The 21,879-nt window shown below is 39.3% G+C and overlaps 1 protein-coding gene across 2 annotated transcripts in view; it reads left to right on the top strand.

Annotated features, from left to right (window-relative positions):
* The window catches only part of MCC (MCC regulator of WNT signaling pathway), a 135,647-nt gene that overhangs the window by 90,428 nt on the left and 23,340 nt on the right, over positions 1-21,879 (top strand). For both annotated transcript variants that reach the window (XM_082301277.1, XM_082301278.1), the window contains exons 6-12: positions 1,927-2,133; positions 10,896-11,042; positions 11,345-11,434; positions 12,097-12,245; positions 13,963-14,103; positions 15,297-15,397; positions 17,612-17,795. In XM_082301277.1, the coding sequence (XP_082157403.1) occupies positions 1,927-2,133; positions 10,896-11,042; positions 11,345-11,434; positions 12,097-12,245; positions 13,963-14,103; positions 15,297-15,397; positions 17,612-17,795 (1,019 nt within the window). The remainder of the gene's footprint in view (positions 1-1,926; positions 2,134-10,895; positions 11,043-11,344; positions 11,435-12,096; positions 12,246-13,962; positions 14,104-15,296; positions 15,398-17,611; positions 17,796-21,879) is intronic.

Here is a 21,879-nt window from a genome sequence, read left to right as displayed (position 1 = left end):
GGAAAATAGCAACACTGGAGCATGGGGAATAAGGAGGAAGGAGGCAGCAGCAGAACTTCGCATTACAGGGATGAGAAAACAGCAGGGGAAGTTCAGATGGGTGGCGGAGGGAAGAAGGGAGAGAAGAAATCAGCAACAAAGAGGCACTGTTTAAAATAAAGCTGGCATCCTCAAAAGAGAATGCTCCTGCCATTACAGAGCTTCTCTTTACATTGTGTGATTAACCACCCTGTGCTTATTCAGAACTTGAACTCATCCTCATGCTGTGTTGAAATAATTTACCTTGGCATAATTTCAGACCTATGGGTCCAAGTGAAGCTAATACAAGGGAGAGCTGTGGCTTCTTTCATCTCAGAGATGCTGCAAGGCTCTGCTTTTTCAGAAAAGTCATTTCAGTTTCCTGTCAAATCTGTAAGCAGAATTACAGTGTAGATACTCTGTCAATAGTGTTTCATAATTGTGGGTCTAGATGTATTGCAGTTTTATGTAAGAGAGACATGAAATACAATTCAAAAGGATAAACTGAACAAATAATAAAATTTCATTGATACCTCAAAGTCACAGGGTGCTGAAAACACTGGGAAGATTTCTTGCAGAAAAAAAAAGTTGTGCCTCTAACTAGGTTTGTAATTTTCAGCTGTACTCTAGTTGGTTCTTTTGGTCCCTCCCAATTTAAAGAAATAAACAAGGTAGCAATTTTTGTTATATAGAGAATCAGAGGTTCATAGAATATGCTGAGTTGGAAGGGACCCATCAGGATGTAAATGTTCTTTTGAATAAAACAATTAAATAGATTATTATTAACGTTGGTGCATGAGTTCTCTTCCATATTAGATGTAAAAGTATAGGCTTTAGCTATAACTTTTTTTTTTATTAGGCAGTGAAATGAAACTTTCTGCATTGCCAGTGATGTCAAATATTCTTTTGTTTTCCATGTTTCTTCCAATCATTTTAATACACACTGCTCTCCAGGGAGATTCAAAAGCTTATGGGCAACATTTGGAGTGGTTTTGCTTCTTGCAGGTATCTTCCATAGCTGAAGAAACGGAACACAGGCACAGCATAGACTGGGTAGTAGATTGCAAACTGCACGTTGGGTGTTACACTGTGTTTCAGGATGTTGGGTGCCCAGTCTGACAGTCAGTTCAGGCATGGCAGTATTCCCTTGCTGTTGGTGGGTGCTTGTAGTTTAGTTTCACCCACTGCAAGTTCCTTAATATCCCTCATACCAAACAGTGCCTGCAAAGCGCAGCTCTGAGCACAGAGGTGGGACAGGAAGTGCTGAATGTCATTGTGTCCCAGAGAAACCCAGCCTTTTTTTAGGCACTGGAAAGGCTGTAACATCCCCTGTAAGCCTAGCCAAGGCCAGAGTTCTTTCTTTTATTTTGCTGTCACCTCAAGGAAAGAACATGCTCAGGGACATGGGAAAGAAGAGCCCTCTTTTAATCCTCTCCCACTCTTTTCCTTGCCCTTTTCTGGCATTGGTCTAGCAATAAATAAGGCCCCATGCCATGCACATTCACAGGCTGCTCATTTCTGCCTGTTACTCAGCAGGGAAACAGTAAATACAGTGCTCGCCCATGACAAGCAGTCATTAATTTGTTCTACAGTATTCCAAGATTAAACTACCAGGATTGCTGGCATTCACAGGTGACGTGTTTTATTTGCGCGTATTTGTCTTTTTTGGTATTTGTCAGTATGAAATGTTTTAATGAAATGGTCAAACTGTCAAAGAAGATAAGTAATAATTTTGTTTGCTATTACTTGGCAAACAAAAGAAACAAACAAATGGGGTTGAGAGGCTAGGAGTGTATATATATAAGTGTGTAGAGTTGCCTGTTAACACGTATTTCTGTCCCATCTACCCATTAGTCCTGCTCAATTGTCTTTGCTCCTTTCTGTTTGTTGATGACTCTGTTTTTGCAGACCGTGGAGGAGATAGAGGGTGTGCTGGGACGTGACCTTTATCCAAACCTGTCTGAGGAGAGGTCTCGGTGGGAGAAGGAGCTGGCTGGCCTGCGGGAAGAGAATGAGAGCCTCACAGCCATGCTGTGCAGCAAAGAGGAGGAGCTCAACAGGACCAAGGCCACCATGAACGCTGTCCGTGAAGAGAGGGACAGACTGCGTAGAAGGGTAAGGCTGCTGCACAGATGATGCCGCCTTCTTCCTCCAGCCTGTGTGATTTTGTCACTAGAACAGGCTTCTCTTTAATCTCACTTCCTGTGCTGGCTGTAGGGCTTTTTGTTTTTCCAAAGCTGGGCTATATAAATGACAAAATTAGGACAGAACTGAACATGATTGAAAAAGAGTGTGTGACAAACAGCCAACGTGCACAACAACCTGATTTCAGAAATTGTGTGTTAACAGAAAAACTGATATTCATCTTCAAGGAAGCATATGTAACTTGGCTATAGAGAAAGCAGATGTTCGTCTAGTGAACTTTCCTATGAGGCTCTTTTTTCCTGTAAACAACAAATATTTCTTTGTTTTTTGATGGGAATTCAGTTTGTGACTACGAGAAAGAAAAAGACCAGGACTCCTGTCAGTGGGTAATAATTCACCCACTGAACAATAAGTAGTTCCAGCCATGTCCTGCTTCCCTATCTACATTTTATGATGCTTTAAGGTCAGATGAAGGTTTTGTGCTTTGTGTGGAGTCCAAAGTAAGAAAAAAAGGGGGGGAGAAATTTGTTCACAAAAAAAAGTGAAAGATCCAAGAGAATGTGACCTCAATCTCAGTTACTTTTAAAATCTGTTAACTTTGTACCTGTTAAATTTGCAGAGTTTTGGCTAGGTATGAAGTATCTTTGTTTTTGAAACAGGCAGTTTAGGGTTTGTGTTCAGTCTGAATGACAAGTCAGACCACCATATCATGGTGGATTATTGCAAGTATTACTCTTTACCAACTGGCAGCAGATGAGGTTTTTTTGGTGTTCTAAACCAACATTGTTCTGCAGTGACGGTGCCATTTTAGTATGAACCTGCATTGTGTGAGATTTCCAGTCTTCAGATAAGAAGCCACAAATTACCTTTTCAAAACTATCTGTCCTCTCCTAACACTAAAAAGGCATGTGTGATGAGGCAAGAATAGTAATCTCCTATTGTATAAAGCAAGACCACTTCAACTTTTCCTTTGCAAATTTTTGTCTTATTATATACCATAGGCTGTTTTCAGTCCTGGAATTTTTGGACTGATTTTATAGTGACAATTTTTTTTAGCGGAGGCAATACTACCCCTTGAGCTACAGAAGTAGCATTGGTGGACTGGCTGGATTGTTGCCAAATTGAGGGGGTGGACACCAACACAGGCAGGGAGAAAATAGAAGCGTGTGCGTAAGAAATTTGCTTACACGAATGCAGATATTGACATTACAGGTGATAGAGATCAATACCTAGATACCCAACAAGAAAAAGATAGCTGACCTTGCGCACAGAAAAAGATTCATGTTTTGAGAAGTATGGCATGCAAGTTAAGGGGCTTGAAAGAATGGTCACAAGAATTTATGCTGACAGCTCCTCAGTTCAGAAACAGAAAAGGGGAGAGAGTTGGTGTTGTACCCTCAGGGATCAGCATGGCTGAGCCATGGTGGCAAATTCAGTTCGATGAGGTACCAGTAGAGACTGGAAAAACTGTATAAAGAGTAGCAAGATCTGATCTGGAATGTTATATGTCATTCTTATCTCTTATGCATGTAAAGATGCAGTTTAATTTGGCAGAAAATGATGTACACAATGGACAGAGAAATGGGCATTATCTGTGGAGAAGGGACTTGTCCTGTTCAGCATGGCGAAATAAAATCTTAGGTTGTTCTCTCTTTACAAGTGCTAGAGAAATAAAATAAAGATGGGAGTAATGGCTCTCTAAACTTAGGGACAAAACTGGAGCAAGAACAGATTAATATGAACCACTTGTGGCTATATGAGGCCAGAAGTTAGACTGTGAAGTGTCTAAGAGGCAAGAAGATCGTGGTTCTGAAGAAACAGTAAGGAGTAAGGCTACTGACTAACTACTTTCTAAATGGAGCTTTAAAATATTAAAGTTATGTTTGTATAATATACGACCTGTTAAAACCAGGATCATTATATTAGGATTGTATGTGAAGGAAAGCAGAAAAAGCCAGATTAACACAGCTGCAATAATGCTAGAGCCAGCCTTAGCATCTTTTCACACTTCTGCTATGTTTTGTCCGGCTGCCAGCAGTGCCAGTTCTCTATTATGGAAGCATCTCTGGTGGAAACAGAATCAAGGTCATCAACTTGTTTCAGTTGTTTGCAGCTACAGAGGACTTTACTGAAATCTGGTAATTAATATCATCCTTATGCAGAACAACTGATTTATTGCCCCCACCAGAGAAGCTAGTTCATGACATATGACCCTGTCTGCACACTATGTAATTGTTGCACTGGAGACTGTATTTGCATTTTTAATGTAGCTTCATGTCCATAGTGGAAACAAAATAAATGTTTTCTGTGACCTATGAAATATTTTCTCTATGCCATCTGAACTCAAGAGTCACTTCAAATTATTTCCCTGGAGAGTGGGAAAGGAGGTTCAACTAAAATTTAGTTATTGCCTTTCTCAAATTAAATTGGGTGAACAAGCTTGAAGTTGACCAGATCAATAGGTCTGTTTCTTCAGACCAATGCCCATAATCAAGCAGAGTGCTTCCAATACATTTTTTCTCAGGCTTGTTGGAGATTTAATTTAATTAGGTATTTACTGCACTCAGTTAACAGATTGAACTGCTCTCTGGAACAGAAGCTAAGAAACAACATACATTCAGGTTTGTTTCCCACAGGTCATTAGTGAATGAGGTAATTGCTTACTTCTGTAGGTTGTCTGCAGTGTAACAGCTAATTTCATAGTGCAGAGGTTTATTTTACCTCTGTATTATATTGCTGCATTGAAAATAAAATCTGCTTAGGTCCAGGCTGGTCAGTGCCGTAGAAACTGCTTACGCATAGCTGACCATAATCCTGAGTCCAGTAATACAGATAAGATGGTGGGGAACTTCTGTACCAGTTTGTGGGATTAATATTGTTATTATGTGAGAATAAGGTTGTAATCAGGTCAGCAGTATTTACAACTGCTGTATAGAGTAACAGGCTTAAGTAGTAGAAGAAAAGGTACTATTTGTGTTCTTACACAAAAGCCCATGTATTCAGCAGGGGATTCAAATGAGCAGCTGTGAAACAGCATATAAATTCCATTGTGACTGCAAAGTAAAAATTGTGGGTTTTTTAGTTACTGCCTGTGAAAGTTGCAAGATGAGTGGTACCTCAGCACAGTCTGAAGGAGCTGGTTAGCATAAGAAGCAGCAGATGTGGGCAGCATTCAGGCTTCCCTGAGGCTGTTCTGAAGAACTAAGTCTGAAGTGAAAAGGCAGTTCCAGCGCTGGAAGTCTGTTAAGTCTGTTCTCTGCATGAGCCATATGTCAGCTTGTTCGGTTAATCCTGTGCTTCTAGTTGTAAGGATTGTTCTGTACCTGCTTCAAACTCAGCTGAAATTGCCAAACTGACCAGAACAAAAACATTTCATTAACTGTCTTCAACTAAGACCCTAAACAAAACATAATCTGTGGAGCAGTGGAAAATTAGCATTTTCTGTGTGATCCCATCAGCTGCCCACATTTCCCACTCCAGAAAACTTTGATTTTAGCAGAGGGCTCCCACAAAATACGTGGTTCTTGTGGGGAGTTGAAACCTACACCTACCACAGCAGGACTCAGATCCTTGGCCTTACAGGTATTCTTGGGCCCACACTGTTCTCAGGTGACACAAAGCTGGCAGGATCTGCTGGTCTCTGTTTGTTTTGTTGTCATTCCTGTTGGGATCAGAAGGTATTGTTCCAGATTGCTGGAGAACACTGATGCATTATGGGCCTTTAGAGATTATTATCTGCTTGCACGGCTGAAAGTGATCCTGGAGCTGGTCTGTTCCTTGTCTCTTGGTGAGCACCAGAAACCTGAGGTAGCAGCCCAAAGCTATTTCCATTCTCTGCCTCCTTCAGTTGCATGGTATTTGCTTATGCAGCAGCATCTCCTATTGGGTGTCAACAAGGTAGAGTTTTACTTCTGTTTACAAGCTTGCATGCAGACACTCAGTGTTTAGTGAACCTTACAGATACCAGAAAAGATTTCTTTACCGTACTCAGTCGATCACAACAGACAATACAGGAACTCAGACTTTGTTTGCTCTGGTGTTCATGATATAGGAGAGGCTAAAAATTATCTCCCTGAAAATAGTCACCCCTAGGACTGAATGAAAGGTAAGGGGTTCTTTTGGCTGGAAAGGATCCTCGCCACTCAGAGCAGCTTGAATTGTTACACTCGTGTTTGATTTGGCATCTTCTCCTCCACAGATCTGCAGTATGCATGAATAAATTAGAAAGTGGGAGAGGTTCACTCCCTGTGGTTTGTTGTACTTCATCTTCCTCCTCTGTATAATAGGGGAAAGGAAATGAAGCAGCATTAAAATGCTGGGGGGAAAAGTGCTGTTACTTGAAGGGTTCAAAGGTACTGTTTGATTAAACAGGTCACAAGTAGGGTAGAACAAAAAGAATCTCAGGAATGTCCCTCATTTGAAACTGGTTTAGGAAAAAAAGCAGCAGGTGTCCTTTGAATGTGGAAATCAGTGACAAAACCAGGCAGTTTGTAGCTGTGGTTTTTTATTTAGGATATGTTAATGAATCATGTAGTTGTCACTATGTGTGTGTAAAATAAAAAACCTAAAAACATGCTTCTCACAGTCATGGTTACAAATAATAAAAGTATTCCACTGAGGTATTTTTCTGTAGCCCATGATACCTTTGGACAAACATGTCTGTGGCACCTGTTAATAGCTTATTAAGTCTTTCATAAATTGAACATTGCTGTAGTGTGTCAGCCCTTTTCTCCTCTATCCTTGCTTGCTCGCTCTTTATTTAGTTCTTAAGATGGTAAGAAATTACCCTTAATTTTTCACTATTGCTTACTCCAATTCTCAGCATTCAAAGGAAAAAAAACTAGAAATGCAGCTGAACAATTGGTTCAATTGCAAAACATCAAATATTAATAAGTGGTATTTCCAGTTACTTATGTTTATATTAGTAGCTTGAGAACATCTGTTTGCATCTGACTTTTTTTGTGATATCTAGGCTGTCCATTGCTCTGAAACCTAATAGCTCTGTTGCCTTGTGTCTCACTTAATGCACCTGTTCCCGCTCTTTCCGGGTTCCAGCACTTTTTTACTTCTTTAGTTTCTTGGACTTCCACCAACCATTTAGAAGATTTTCTTTTTTTACTGGATTTCACAGACATTTCCCTGGATTTCTCCTTTTTCCCTCTATTCTCAACTCCTTTTTTTTCCTGATCATATAATAAGATCTGCTTGCCAGACAGTTTCCACCTCATTTTAGTGCTTCAGGAGTTTATGGCAATTTTTATAGTCTTCTGCATGTTTCTGTTTTTAAACTAGTATGATACAAGGATTCAGTAAATTTTTCTTTAAATCCTTCCTAGTTATTCCTCCTCCCAAACACAGAAATCAACACTTTTCCTGTCTTCTAATGTAACTTTTTTGGGTTTGTTTCTGTACTTGTCTTTACCCATTGCATTTTGCCAATTTTGTCATCAATTTCCTGTAAGATATTCCCTTCCTCTCTCCCCCATTTCCAAGACGTTTTTTTGTGTCTCATGTGCAGTACTGCAGTTTACCTTCATTCTACGAGTTAACCTTTACAATGATTTATATTACATTGGTAATGATGCTCAGGACTGTTTATACAGGGGGTCAGACAATTTTGAATCATGCTTTTAAAACCAGTCTTTTCATAACCCTTGCATTCACCAAACCAGAGAAAAAAATGGTTCTACCAAATTCTGGTTTGTGTTTGGGGTATTTTTCTTTTCTTTGGTCATTCTTTATTTTTTCTGTAGAATAGCTACCAGTGTGGAAAAATAAATTCTGAGGAAATGCTGCATACTGCTCTTTTTACAATGGAAGTTTTAGTGACCAGAGATAGTTACCTAAGGTATCTCTGGGCAGTGTGGTAGGTGGGCAGCCCAGTCATGAGATGCTTGGTGAATGTGTGAATTCTGAGATGGGTGATTTTACAGGTCAGACAAACTTGCCCTGTTATCCTGCTCAGAATTAGCATCTGGTACTCAGCGTTGCTAAAATTAGCACAGTTATTTGTAGCAGTCAATTCAGCATGTAATTTCACAAAGGAAGGCCTGAATTAGTAAATATGTCAAGAAGCATAGATAAGCAGACAGCTTCTTCAAGTTGTGGTTGCTTCTACGATACGATATTAAAGCAGTGAGTTGCACAGATTAACAACTGTGCTCTGCTCTGAGTTTTCTTCTAGAAATGCTTTCCTGAGCAAGGCTTTACCTGACTACACTCCTAGCTGTGTTCGTTTTTCTGTCTGTTGCCAGTGTTGTTTTACAGATCTGTATGAATAATTAGCTTTGTAATCCTGGCCGATAGTCGCTGCCCAGTAAGAAAACACACAGTAAAGGAAACCTATCTGCATTAGAGTTTTGTGTGGTACAGTCTTTGCATAAGGTAGTTTTAAACTTCGGAGTCTACCAACACTTGGCATTTAAGCAACTTTACCACTCTCTTTCCTGGTTGCGCTTAAATTAGGAATGTTACTTGCTTTTGGACTGGAATCTTTCAGGACTGGCTTCTGAGTGTAGGTGAATATTTTAGCGATTTTTAAGTTGGACATGGAGGCTTTATTTTATAAAGAATACATCTAAATAGTCTTCCTTTTTGTTTGCTTTTAAACAGTGCTGTAAAATAAGCACTTAGAGAATTCGATTTGGAACAGCCTGGGTAAAAAAAAAAAGTAATAAATGGCAATTTCGACTTAATGAAGTTCTGGGTTTGCTTTTTTTATTTTTTTTTTCAGTGTTAATGCCACAGTACAAATCCTATCTGCACTGACATTCCACATCTGCAAGCAAAAATATGCACGCATGGTTTATTTCAGCTTTATGCATATCAACAGGCTGAAATTACTGGTTTGCACCAGTAGAGCACTTCTGTCGTTAAGGTTTGCATTAGTGCAGCTGTACCCATGTTGAAGCTAAATATGTCAGTATTTAGAGCAAAGGAGGCTTCAGCTGCAAATATGTAGAAGACACTTGGTATGAATGTGCACTTCATACATTCAGCTCAGTTAACTTCATGGTATAATTACAGTTAAAATGTATAATTCTGGGTCAAGCACCCATATCCATTTTTCAACAAGTTACTTTAAACATTGGAGAATTTGATTTTGAGGTTTTATGTACTTTAGTTGTTTGGAATAATTTTGTTCAAGGTGTAATGTTCCTCCACAACTGAACAGGGAACTTAGCAGTTCAGTTTGGCTTTTATGTGCTTTTAATGTTGCTTTTTAAAAATACCATCTTATGTAAAACACACAGGGTTTTTTTCTTTTTTTTTTTTTTGTAATTTGCAAATACTTAAAAATTCTTTTGACACTAAGTGCACAGGCAGTCTGTCTTTCAGTTTGTGTATGACAGAGGGAGAGGGAGGAATACTCTTCAGGAAATAGAAGCAGGCTGTAGAGGATGGTAGGAGGCATAAGATACTGCTTTGGTGACTGGAGAACACTCCAACTTGAACTCTTTCCTCTGTGCAGTAGGTTGAAGCATCTGTTGTGCAGAGAACACATGACTGCTGCTGCTGCTGCTTCAAGCAGAGATTGATAAAACATTGTCCAGATGCACCTCCACCTAAGAAGGTCTAAGCTTTAATGCAACTTTAATTTTGGGTTTTTTTGACTAAGGGGCTTCAGCTTGCTTAGTTAGTTCCTTGTATAAATGTATTTAGTATAAAATCCCACCTTGCTTTAGAAAGTAGGAATCACACTTGCATTTCATGCTACATACATGGGAAGATGCAAAATAGGCTGAACTTCACTTGACTGGACTTCTGATAAAATTTCACCAGTTCTGTTTTGTAGAGGGACTGTTCCAATGAAATCACATAGAAACCTCTGTTTTTAAGGAAAATTGTGTTCAGGGCAACTTCCTCTTTAGATGGTTTCCTTCACCTTCTCCCGTCTCACACTCTGAGATCTGTGGGAAAAATTAGCTCTGTCTCTTTAACTTGTGTCATAACTGTTGTGTTAAGCAGACCATCTATTCCTTGTCTGTTAAGAATTATTCCAAGGTAAACATTATAATCTTTAGCACAGCTGTAGTTTGGCTCCTGCAGACCTTTCTTTCTTTTTTTTTTTTTTTTTTAACCTTTTAAACTGAAAATCTTTTGACTTCAGTTCTGTAAGTATCTGATGTGTTACAAAGACCATGCAGTGTTTGCAGTGTACATTTACAGAGAGCTTTTGCAGACTGTTGGTTGAGTTCTTTGCTGGTTTGGGTTTTTTTTTTTTTCTGTACGTTGCTCACTAAATGGTAGTTTTACTTGACTGTAGTTCTGAAGCATGATTAATGTTTGAATTTCTTTAACCTTTAAATATGACCAAGTCATCATGTGATTTATTTATGTCAAGAGGTTTTTTCAGCACTGGAGTTTTCTATTAACAGGAGGATTGTTATTTGATTTGTTTAGCCATCATTATCTTAGGCTGGAGCATTAGCTTTACCCCAGAGAGAATAACTCCTATACCTATAGTACATCTGAAACTTTGAGTAATTATTCTTCAGTGTTATGTTTGCATATTTCCACATTGCAAATAGTTCAAAAAACTGACAGCAGTGGGATTTTAAAATAACTTTCACTCATGTGCTCCCCACGTGAAAACTTCACGGCCACCACAGTACAAAAATGTAACTTCTGTGCTGAAGCCAGAAGCAATTAGACGTGGCTAGACAATGAGAAAATCTCCAAACTATTTAAACCATAGAAGTGGAAAATCAGAATGTTATGTTTTATTGCAGGTTCGGGAGCTGCAGACTCGTTTGCAGAGTGTGCAGGCCACGGGCCCGTCCAGCCCGAGCCGTCTCACTCCTGCCAACCGCCCCGTTAACCCCAGCACCGGAGAGCTGAGCACCAGCAGCAGCAGCAACGACATTCCCATTGCCAAGGTGGGGATTTTTTGTTTGTAACCCTTCTCATGACCTGGGGAAAGCAGGCTTCATTTTGTGCTGTGCAAATGTGGGAGATGTTAACTGGGAGATGTCCTAGGGAGTCCTAAGCAGGTCTGTGAACTTGAGCTGTGGAAAGGAATTAAACATTATTGATTGTAGTTCTCTCGGTTACAACACAGGACTCAATTCTCTCGTAGTTTGCTTCAGCTTTGCAAGTGTAACTAGAGAATACATGGGTTTTGTGTGATCTTTATGGGGTGTGAGCTGCTGTGTAACCTGTGCAGCATTCTGCCTTACAGATTGCTGAAAGAGTGAAGTTGTCAAAGACAAGATCAGAGTCTTCATCATCTGATAGACCTGTCTTAGGATCAGAAATTAGCAGCATAGGGGTAAGGACTAAAAACTGTGTGCATGCATGATCCATGTTCCAATAAAAGCATTGTTTTCTTAATAAAATTAACGTATGAACTATCTGAAAATACTTTAAAAGCTAGTTTGAGGAAAATATTTCAACAAACAATATTTCACCCAGTATTAAGATCTCATTTTCTTGTAACTAGTGGATAGAAATCTCTCTCCTGAGTGACTTCAAGAGGAAAATTTTGGAGTCAGTTCCTCCAAAATACTCTTCAGGAAGACTCTCCAGTTGCATTTCACAACTTTCAACCAACAGCAAACTGGATTCTGCTTTTGAAATCCAATGTAAATCAGTAATGCTGTTGTTACTGTGTGTTAGTATTTGTTTTACTGAAGAACTTGGCTCTAACCCTTTGCTATGCTCTCAAGAGCATAAATAACTTGCATAGTAGGCTTTTTAAAAGTATAATGAAATAATGGACTTCACCCTTGGTTAGTAGAATTTTAGAACAAAATGGCTTCTAAAAATGGAATCTTGTAAATATTCTATTCAATGTAAAATTCATAACAAAAACTGAATAATGAATGCCTTGAAGGGAGTGCATGCAAGCAAATGCAGTTCTCAATGCAGAAAGTATCTGGGAGAAATCCAGTGGGTATCCATTCACAATGATCTATTAACTGCCCTGTGCAGGTGTCTAGTACCGTGGCTGAACATTTGGCACATTCCCTCCAAGACTGCTCAAACATTCAGGAAATCTTCCAGACCCTCTATTCACATGGATCTGCTATCTCTGAAAGTAAAATCCGAGAGTTTGAAGTGGAGACGGAGAGATTAAATAGGTGAGCTGGAAAGTTAGATGTGCTCACACATGTTGTCTTCTGTTAGCTTTGTTAAAGTTGGCTGCTTTTTTACCCTTTTGGAACATTTCTTAGTTCAGTTTCAGCTCAGCTGTGGCAGCTGCAGATAAACATGGAATGTGGTTGCTGAAGAGGAGATTGAATTGTATGCTAATGGCTAATGATTCTTTCCATGAGTATGAGTTTGTTCTTTATTAGATCAGCATGGCACCTTCCCTTGTCTGAACTGTGGAGTGTCCCTTCTCTGTGCCTGACCAAGTAGTCATGGTACCAGTTTTCATAAGACACATCACTCCTTGAAATAAGGACTCCCATAACTTAGTCTGAATCATTCTGGAATTATCTTGCTTTGTTTTGTCCTGAGGAAACAGAAGAATAGCATTTAACCGTCTCGATAAATGTACTGATATGTGGTGGTGTTGCATATGTACCAGGAAATAGGTTTCTGTCTGTAGAAGAGAGATTGCAGCTTTCTGATTGCAGTTAAAATACTGCTGGGGTTACCCTTCAGCAAGCTCTATCAAAACCAGTGTTTTGTGTCTTTTTTGGCACATAAAATCAAAACTGTGGATCACGAATGTGAGAATCATGTCTCAGCGTGCCTCTATCCAAATTCTGTCTTCCCCACACCTCGCTCAAATTCAGTCTGATCAGTACAATATCCCTTTATTTATAGCTCATGTTTTTGTAGTGCTGCAAAACGTGATCCTTGTTTTCTTTTTTCTTTTTTTTTTCTTTTCTTCTGCTCACTGCAAAATTATGCTTTGACAGCATGTATCATTATAGAAGATGTCAAGATACAGAAAGTGACGAGTTGTAGCAGCTAGAAAAGTCAGGGCTTTATTCCGGTAACTGAACAAATGGTATACTAGCCATTCTCATTGTTCTTTTTCAAGAAGTCAGTGATTTTAGAGTCCTGGATGGCATGGATTTCTTCATTAGCTACCTGTGCAAGGTTTCAAATTGTTGGTCTCTCTCATTTTGGTATATATCCAATTTTTACAGTTAGGCATAGTACATCTCAGTTGTCAGCAGAGAGAATAAACAGTAATACTGGTATTCTGAATCTTCATTTTCATGTTCACAGTTAATCTCATTGAGAAGGTTATTATGGTTAAGCTTCTGTTTGACTGTTGCCTGAACATTTGAAGATTACATTGCCCCACTGAAACCTCATTCGTAGTTCGGAAGTTCGCTCTCTAATCACAACCCAAACACAACTTCAGGTGGAATGGTTACTCTGGATGTTCAGAAGAAAGGAGGCATTTATGCAACTGCATGATCCCTGCACACACCCACAGTCACACTAATGAATATGCCATTTAAAAGAAGTTGCAAATGTGGCAGCAGAAAGTGAGGAATGAAGGCAGAAAAATTGAGCAAAAAGTTAATATGAAACTCTCCTATGCAGCAGTCTTGTGGCTGCACAACAAGCGTACAGCTTTCTGCTTGCTGCTGCTGCATGGGGTTATGACTACATTTTACAAGAAGGAGAGGAGGAGAGGACAAGCTAAGAGAAATTTCTATCCTCTTGGCTTTTGATAAGGGATACAGAACTGATGGATTTTGCCATCTTCATTAAAAAACACTTCCACAGACTAAAAAATTTTTGTTGTTTCATAGTATGATTGTCCTAGAATTTTCAGGACAGTGACTGCAAGTTAAGCTTGAGGGTTGCAAATGACTTCTTTTTTTGCAGCCGTATTGAGCACCTGAAATCCCAGAACGACTTGCTGACAATAACACTGGAGGAGTGCAAGAGCAATGCAGAGAGGATGAGCATGCTTGTGGGCAAGTACGAGTCCAATGCCACAGCCCTCAGGCTGGCACTGCAGTACAGGTATGTAGCTACACAAGGGGCTCAGCCAGGAAGAGAGAGCTGGGGGAGACTTGGTAGAAGTGTTCAAGAGTGAAGTTGTTAGTGTGCCATAGTAATACTGTTTAATTTTTGTTTCCTCCCTGAAAAAGCACCCCTTTGGTCAAACTACTTGACAAACTACCCAACTGAAGTTATTGAGACAGTGTATTTCAACTCTAGTTGACCAGCATTTAACAGGAATGTAGAGGTTTATCTTTTCATTCTTAAGTACTGAATTAACATTTGAATTAGGGGTTGTGTGTAGGCTCAGACTTGTCTTGCTGAATCCAACCTTAAGATACAGTTTCTCTGTACCTTTCCGGAGAGCAGTGGACCAGGAAGTGTTATACTCCACATAACTCAGAATGACTTTGTATTGCATCAGTTGGGATTGTGGATTAATGGCTTGATATTTGGTAATAAGTATGTAAATTTGCTTCAAACTGTTTGCAGAAATATTGCGTCACTTAACACCTTCAACTGCAACTAATTTAGGACAGGCAGGTTTGGTCTTGGGACAACTTGTATGCCTTTTAAAGAATGTATTCTTTTACTGTCAGCCTTGAGCAAATTGCAAGGAAGTGTAAATTGCTGATAGTATATTAGTATATTAGTATAGTTAATAGTATAATAGTGCATTAGCATGTATTTTTTAAAGCATTAAAATGCAACAGGGAATGTGTGACTCATAGTTGGAAGCTGTTCCATTTTAAGGAGGAAGATCTTACAGCCAGTACAGAGCAAGAAGTATTTTTCTTGCATCTTCTTTTCTTCTTATAACACTTTGTGTAGTATAATTATATTGTAAAGAATACTGTATTTTGTATAGTAAGAAAGTCTGGGAAAAGTTTCTCGGAAGGATCACGTTGACCACTGTTTGTATTGTCATCTGTTTAAAACATACTTCTGGAGCTTCCTTTATTTCAGGTCGCTCTCTTCTCTTTTGTCTTTTTACATTACTTGAGGCCAATCTGGCACTGTTATAAGAACGAGGAGACTACTGAATGCTTGTGATAGGCTATGTGTATAATGTTATTTAATATCCCTGCTGCTAGACAAGTAGTAGAGAGTCATGAAATTAATCAGCTATCTCCTTTTTTGTTGTTGCTATTGCAGGTATTGCTCCCCTTTAAATTGCAGTTAATATTTTGTGTGATTTTTGTTTTCCCTTTCAGTGAACAGTGCATAGAAGCATATGAGCTGCTGTTGGCATTGGCAGAAAGTGAGCAGAGTCTCATTCTTGGGCAATTCAGAGCTGCAGGTGTTGGTTCTGTTGGTAAGATGTCAATGAATCACTTAATTTTTTTTGGCATGTCAGTTAGCATTAAAATTGGTTGTAATGGTGAATCATGTCATGACCCATTACTTAAGAATGTTCTCCAGTCTTTTTTTGTTTTTAACTGTCTAAATTATTTTACACACCCCAAAAATAAGGGGAAAATACAAGAGAGCAATTTAAATTCACCTGTATATGCTATCACGAGGAGATGCCTCTTCTGGCAGGGGTGAGACTGTTGTAGGCATGCTGCTGTACAGAGTCGAATAATTAAACAATACTTGTGAGCACAGGTCTTAGGGCCATACAGCTGTGGTAATTCCAAATCCAGATTCAGTAAGATTGACTCCCCAGAAACTGAGTCTAATCTATGAAAAACTGGGATTAAAACAATACAAAGGTAGTACTGAATAGTTACAAATAAAATTTTTTTTAAATGCTCTGAAATTTTAAAACATTTAATATCCTGTTTAGCCTGTATGTTACGGATTTTTCTTATTTTGTGGTTAGTTAATCCTGTGGCTAAGTGTTGTTTTTTAATATGCTGCCTGCTAAGTAGTGGAGCAAGCCACTATCATAGGTACAGTACCGTTCAGAAATTTGGAGCTTGACTTTGCTGCTGGCTCCATTCTTCTGATAGAAAGAGGTGATTACACAATGAAATTCCAGTGTTATTAATCCCATTCCTTTTACTGATAGGAGAAGGCAGCCACAGTAATCTTCAAGTAGAAAGAAGGGAAACATTCAGAGAGAGAATAACTCTTCATACTGTGCTGAGGCACAGCAAGTGCCTGGTGTGTTAGGAGCACTGGCTTCTCAGTAGAGGGGAAGTCTGAGATTTTCTTCCACCTTTCTCCCAAACTCTGTTCATTCCTTTCCACAATGTGCTAGGGAACTTCTTCCAGCTGGAGCAGATCATTGAGTAGCAAAATTGAATTTAGGCTTGGATTTTCTACTCCTGTACGTGGTTGAAAGAAATCTTAGAAGAGAGAAATACTTTGGGTTTGAGAGGGGTTTCATCTGACATGGGTTTTATGGAAGAGATTGTAGTTAAATTTTTCTGTAGATGTCTGTCTACAGCTCTTAATTATGGTATTATCAGTTACAGCCCTGAGATAGAAACAGTGCAAATTTCCCATTACACAGTACAGCATGGAGGAAGTTGTGTATGGTTTTATGTACCTTTACTTCACCATGAAATTTGATTAACACACCTAGATAAAATAACAGATTATTGGTTTGAAGTTCAGTCAAGCTTTATATCAACGTCCATGAGTGGAGAATTCATGGGAGTTGCATCACTTAAAACTGAGCATATCCAGCTTCTCTTAACAGAACATTCACCCTTCCTTTCTTCCTCATAAATGTTACTTCTAGTGCATGCACTTCACTCAGCAAGTGTGAAGTACAGGTAATTGACTTGAACAAGGATTAAATGGAAATCTAACACAGAGATTAGATTGGGTTTTGGTAAAGTATGAATATTATGTAGCTTAATATACAAATGCATTTGTAGATTTTCTGTGTAGCCAGTAACAGTCTTAATTTAATGACTTGATTGCAGCTGGAAGATTGTAGGAGTAGTGACAGTGGTGGTTTCAGTCCTGCTTCTCCTGAAGGTTACCAGCTGCACAGGTGCTGTATAACCACTAAAAATTAGAGCAATTTAGTAAACCAGTGCTGGTTTTCTTTTGGCTTAGTATGCATGACTGTAAACTGTGAGAGGCTGCTTCTGAGCTCAGAGCAATTCTTCTGTCTGGCCAGATGGCCTGTGAGAAGGTGTCCCGGCAAACCATCAGGCTAGAGATCAAGGTGCCTGTGAGAAGAAGCTCTGGAAATGACTACACTGTGACACCACACTGCACTGACTGGAGTAAGAGTTGTAATTGAGGCTGAGGCTTTTCCAGTGTGTTCATAATTTGAGCATCCAAACATAATGTTAATGCAGAATGCAAACCATTACAAACAGACAAGCTAAAATCATACATCACTTAAGACATACTGCCTGGAGCCACAAGTACCTGGAGCTTGTGACTGGGAGAGGGGTGCATTCAGGCCATTATCCCAGTTACCTCTGATGTTCACACAGAAGTGAAGTTGCTTTTACCTCACAGATTGGTAATTTATTGTCATTGTCTTGGTATAAACTGAGAGCGAGTAGAAGGATCTCTACTCTTGCCTTAATTTCTGTCTGAAACATTGTTTGAACACTAGGGGACCAGACAGGTGATGAAAATGTCACCCAGATGCTTAAGAGGGCTCATGACTGCAGGAAGACAGCTGAGAATGCAGCAAAAGCCTTGCTGATGAAACTGGATGGGAGCTGTGGGGGAGCCTATGCAGTCACAGGTTGTAGCGTGCAGCCCTGGGAAAGCCTCTCCTCCAACAGCCACACCAGGTAACTGCAACTCTTCTGCTACCCTAGTCTCCTAACATTTGATTTCAGACCAAAAATTATGTTCTATTGTATTTGCTGAGCTACCTCTCCTCACCCCAGTCTTCTAGCTTCTGTGCTTTGATTTATAAGTCACCATGCCTCAGTGGTCTAATTGTCTTTGGACTTTGAGCAACTCCAGCCAAGAAGGGTTTTGTATAAATTTGTTTCAAATGGGTGACTCAGAACTTTGATCTTCCTCATAAAGGGCAAAACCATTACATTTGTTTTACTACAGTGACTTTCTTGCTGTTTTATTGGAACTGATATCATGCACCTGTTACTCATATCTATTGTATGCAGACAGCACAGATGTGCAGAGAACGAGAGATCTGAAACAGGCTTTCACTGGCATTTTGGAATGTTCAAGGATTGTCTTCTAAGTGTTGCAAATCTAGCCATTCTGTTTTAAACCATTGTCTCTCCCTTCTCCTTACCCTTTGCCCCCCTCCAAATTCTTCTTCCCATCCTGTTCTTTTCACTCGTGGAGTGGAATAGAGTGGGTTTTTCCAGGAAAGACTGGATATTGCACTTTTTCTGAGGACCTATAAAATAATGAAACTTAGATGAGCTATTATTGCGGAAGTATTCCAGCTCAAATATATCTGCCAGCAGCTTCATTTTGAGTTTTTGCCCGCCTGTGGTATAATTGTACTCTGCAGTGAATATGTGTGCTTGTGTATGGATACAAATTTGGCAAGTGTCCTGGATAAATATAGATGAACATTTTTCTCTTTAAAAGTTATTTTTGTTTCTCAGATTTGCTCTAAAACTTCATTTTAATTCAGTTTTCTAGCCAATTCTTTATTCAAATGCTGTCATTTTTTTGACACTTCAGAAGTTTATTTTAGTACTATATCATTTCTTTTTCTTGCTGATGCCTCCTCCAAAGGATCTTATTTCCTGCCATATGACTGGCATGGAATAGCTAAAAAGTGAGCAAAAAGGTAATCTGAGGGAACAGGGTCCTAATGTGAGGTGAATTTTAATGTTTTATTCAGAGAAGTTTTCTGGTGCACTCTCAGTCCAAGAAAGCTGTGTCTTTATATAGAAATTATTGTGGCAGCACCTGTGCTAGTAGTACACTGATCACACTTTGTAACAGAAGCATTTACCAGCATTGGAAAGAAATAACATAAAGCTGTTTCAAGCACTTGGCTTGCTGTGTCTTAGGCTGTATCTACACCTGTATGTGAATGTGTTGTCTGTGTCTATACGTAGTAACACATCTACCTAAGCGAAGCTCATTTTCCATTCTATTGTTTGAAAGGATCATTTTCAGTTTTCATAACTACCTCAGTGGTTTTTTTCCTTGTGAGGTATCTGGTGTGTAGTCAAGGCATAGTAATTTTTTTTTTCTTGAAAACAGTTCAGGTATTTTCCAGTACTGACACGGAAGAACTGGGGGGGGAGGGGGGAAGGGGTTGTTCTTGTTTTAGTGTTTGCTTTCCTAGCCTTTCACTGAAAGTGTTTGGTAGGAATATAGTATCTACAGCTCTTGCTTGCTTTAACAGAATTTTTGGGAGGCTGAGAGAGGGAGGATAAGAGTCTGTGTATCTGTGTTCGTTGGTGGTCAGCTGGACCTGTTGTGTGTGTGTGTCCAAGTAAAGTGTTGGCTCAGTGGATGGAGTTTCAGCAGAGCGTGTTTAAAGTGGCAATGGATTTAAAATTTCATCAGGATGAACTATGTCATGAATGTGAAAATGCAATTATGACTGTTCTTATATGAAAGAGACATTTTAGCTTGAGCCATTATCATTATAGTATTTTTTCTTCTGGTGTGGAGAAAGATACTGTGCTGAATGAGGTAACTTTTACAATTTTTTTTTTAATATGTGGAATATAGGAGATAAAAGCTCTTGTCACTCACCCAGAGGCACACACAGGGAATTTGTGACATGGGCACCCTGATCTGATTGTCACTTACACACTGTTGTCCTTCTCCCCTCCCCCCATGCCCAAAGTAATTTATCTTTGCCTAAGCGTACATATCAATGAAAACATTTTTGAAACTTCAGTTTCTCCAGAAAATATAAATCTTCTCTTCTTTCCTTCTGTTGTGTTCAAGTGACATGTGGTTAGAGGTGGTTTTAGTTTTTTTTTCTTCCTGTGAACCCTGACTCAAGAGAGAGGAATCATTCCCCTCTTCAGCTTACAGACACATGACACTGTGCCAGCCCATTGATGGAAAGCCAGTCTTTATCCAAAAGGCGCATGCTTTTCTGTATTTGTATCACAGAACCACAGAATCATCAAGTTTGGAAGAGACCTTCAAGGTCATCCAGTCCAACCATCACCCCAGCACAGCCATAACCACCCCTAAACCTTATCCACAAGTGCCACATCCAGACGCGTCTTGAACGCTTCCAGAGGTGGTGACTCCACTGACTATCTCGGCAGCTTAATCCAATGCCTGACCACTCTTTCAGTGAAAATTTTTTTCCAGTATCTAATCTGAACCTGCCCTGGCACAATTTAAGGTCATTTCCTCTCACCTCCAGTGAGTGCTGTGTGAGCCACCCACCACTTGGGGACCACTGCAAGAATACTTTTACAGTATTTGATTGAAACATTCTTTGAATCTGCAAAATTTATTTTTCTTGCCTTAGATGTGGCAGGCTTTTAGTTGCAGGTATGTATTGCTACCTTTTCCCTTTGAAACTAAATGAATAAAGCAGTAGTAGGATGATGAAAACTGTCCTTTGCTGATACTTGTGAAAAATGACTAGTTCTTCCTGTTGTTTGAAATCCTGTAGAATATGGAGTTACAGTGGAATTGTTGACCCATCTTGGGCTTTGAAATTTCAAATGAGATTCTGAATGTCAAATCATTGAACACATTACTGAGAGTAAATGCTTCGTGAGCTACTAGTGACAAGTGGTTAAAGACTGTAAAAGAGAGCAACTGAAATGAAAATAAATGAAATGCAATGCAAGAGCATCTAAATAATGCTAAAAAAGCAGTACCACAACAATGTTGCCAATTCAGATTTTGAAAATAGAAATTGGTTTGCAATATAGTTGGAAGTCATAATTACTTTAAATGGACAGAAGCCAGGTATAGAACATACACTGCCAACAAGGTTTGACTGATTGCACCTTTGGAAGGAAACAAAAGGGAAGAAGCCTAGTTGTAACACTGACTGAAAATATGGTGTATTTTATTCCCTGCTGTGCTAGTAAGCCCAACCTTATATCTGGGTTCATGGCAGGACAGATTTGGTCCATTATATGCAAAGGCAGTTCTTTTCGGTATTATGCAGTGTCACAAAATATCTGAACTCAGTCAACTGTAGTAATATTTCTCTCCTCAAAACCATCTCAGGTTTCAGATAAGTTGGTGACAGACAAGATTATCTTAGCTGAGGCATGCAAATAAGTTATTTAGAAATGTCCAAACAGTTATCTCAGTGTTATCTGTGTAACACTGTTGCTGGACTGAAGCAGTCTCAGAAGGAAGCAGGGCAGTTTACCAAAGGTTCTGATTTTAGCTGTTGTTTGTCCTTTCCCTGGTTGGGGTATTTTTCAGTTTGTCAGGAGGTTACTACCTTCTGGCATTTTGCTGTTTCAGATCTCAAGCTACAATGTTCAGCCAGAAAGAAGGTGTTTGGGCTGTGTATACTGCGGATCAAGGGTATTCTTCAAAGCATTAGGCCATGTGCAGGTATTCAAGCAAGTTCCTGGATTCAGTTCTGACAGTGTTAATAGCAGTTCTACCAAGTGTATTATCCACACCATTGCTGAATTGCAGATTTATTTATTTATTGACTTCATTTTTAACAGATAAAATGATGCTCATATAGGGTTTTGTGGACAAATTTTTGTAGTGTACAGAAACTACTCACAGAGAAGCACTGCTGAAAGCATCCTTTATATCCGTCCGCTGCATTTTATACACACACACTCATGCCAGCAAATAAGACTGACATTGTGCTGTACCAGCCCACATATTTTCCACAAATTGTATATGAAAATTAATTTGCCGTCACCCATGCATGACATCGTCATAAAAGACTTGAGGGATGAAACAAGTGTGAAGAACATTTCT

The sequence above is a fragment of the Coloeus monedula genome (genome assembly GCF_965178545.1).
Source record: "Coloeus monedula genome assembly, chromosome: Z".
Lineage (NCBI taxonomy): Eukaryota > Metazoa > Chordata > Aves > Passeriformes > Corvidae > Coloeus > Coloeus monedula.
This window is presented reverse-complemented; position numbering and strand designations above follow the sequence as displayed.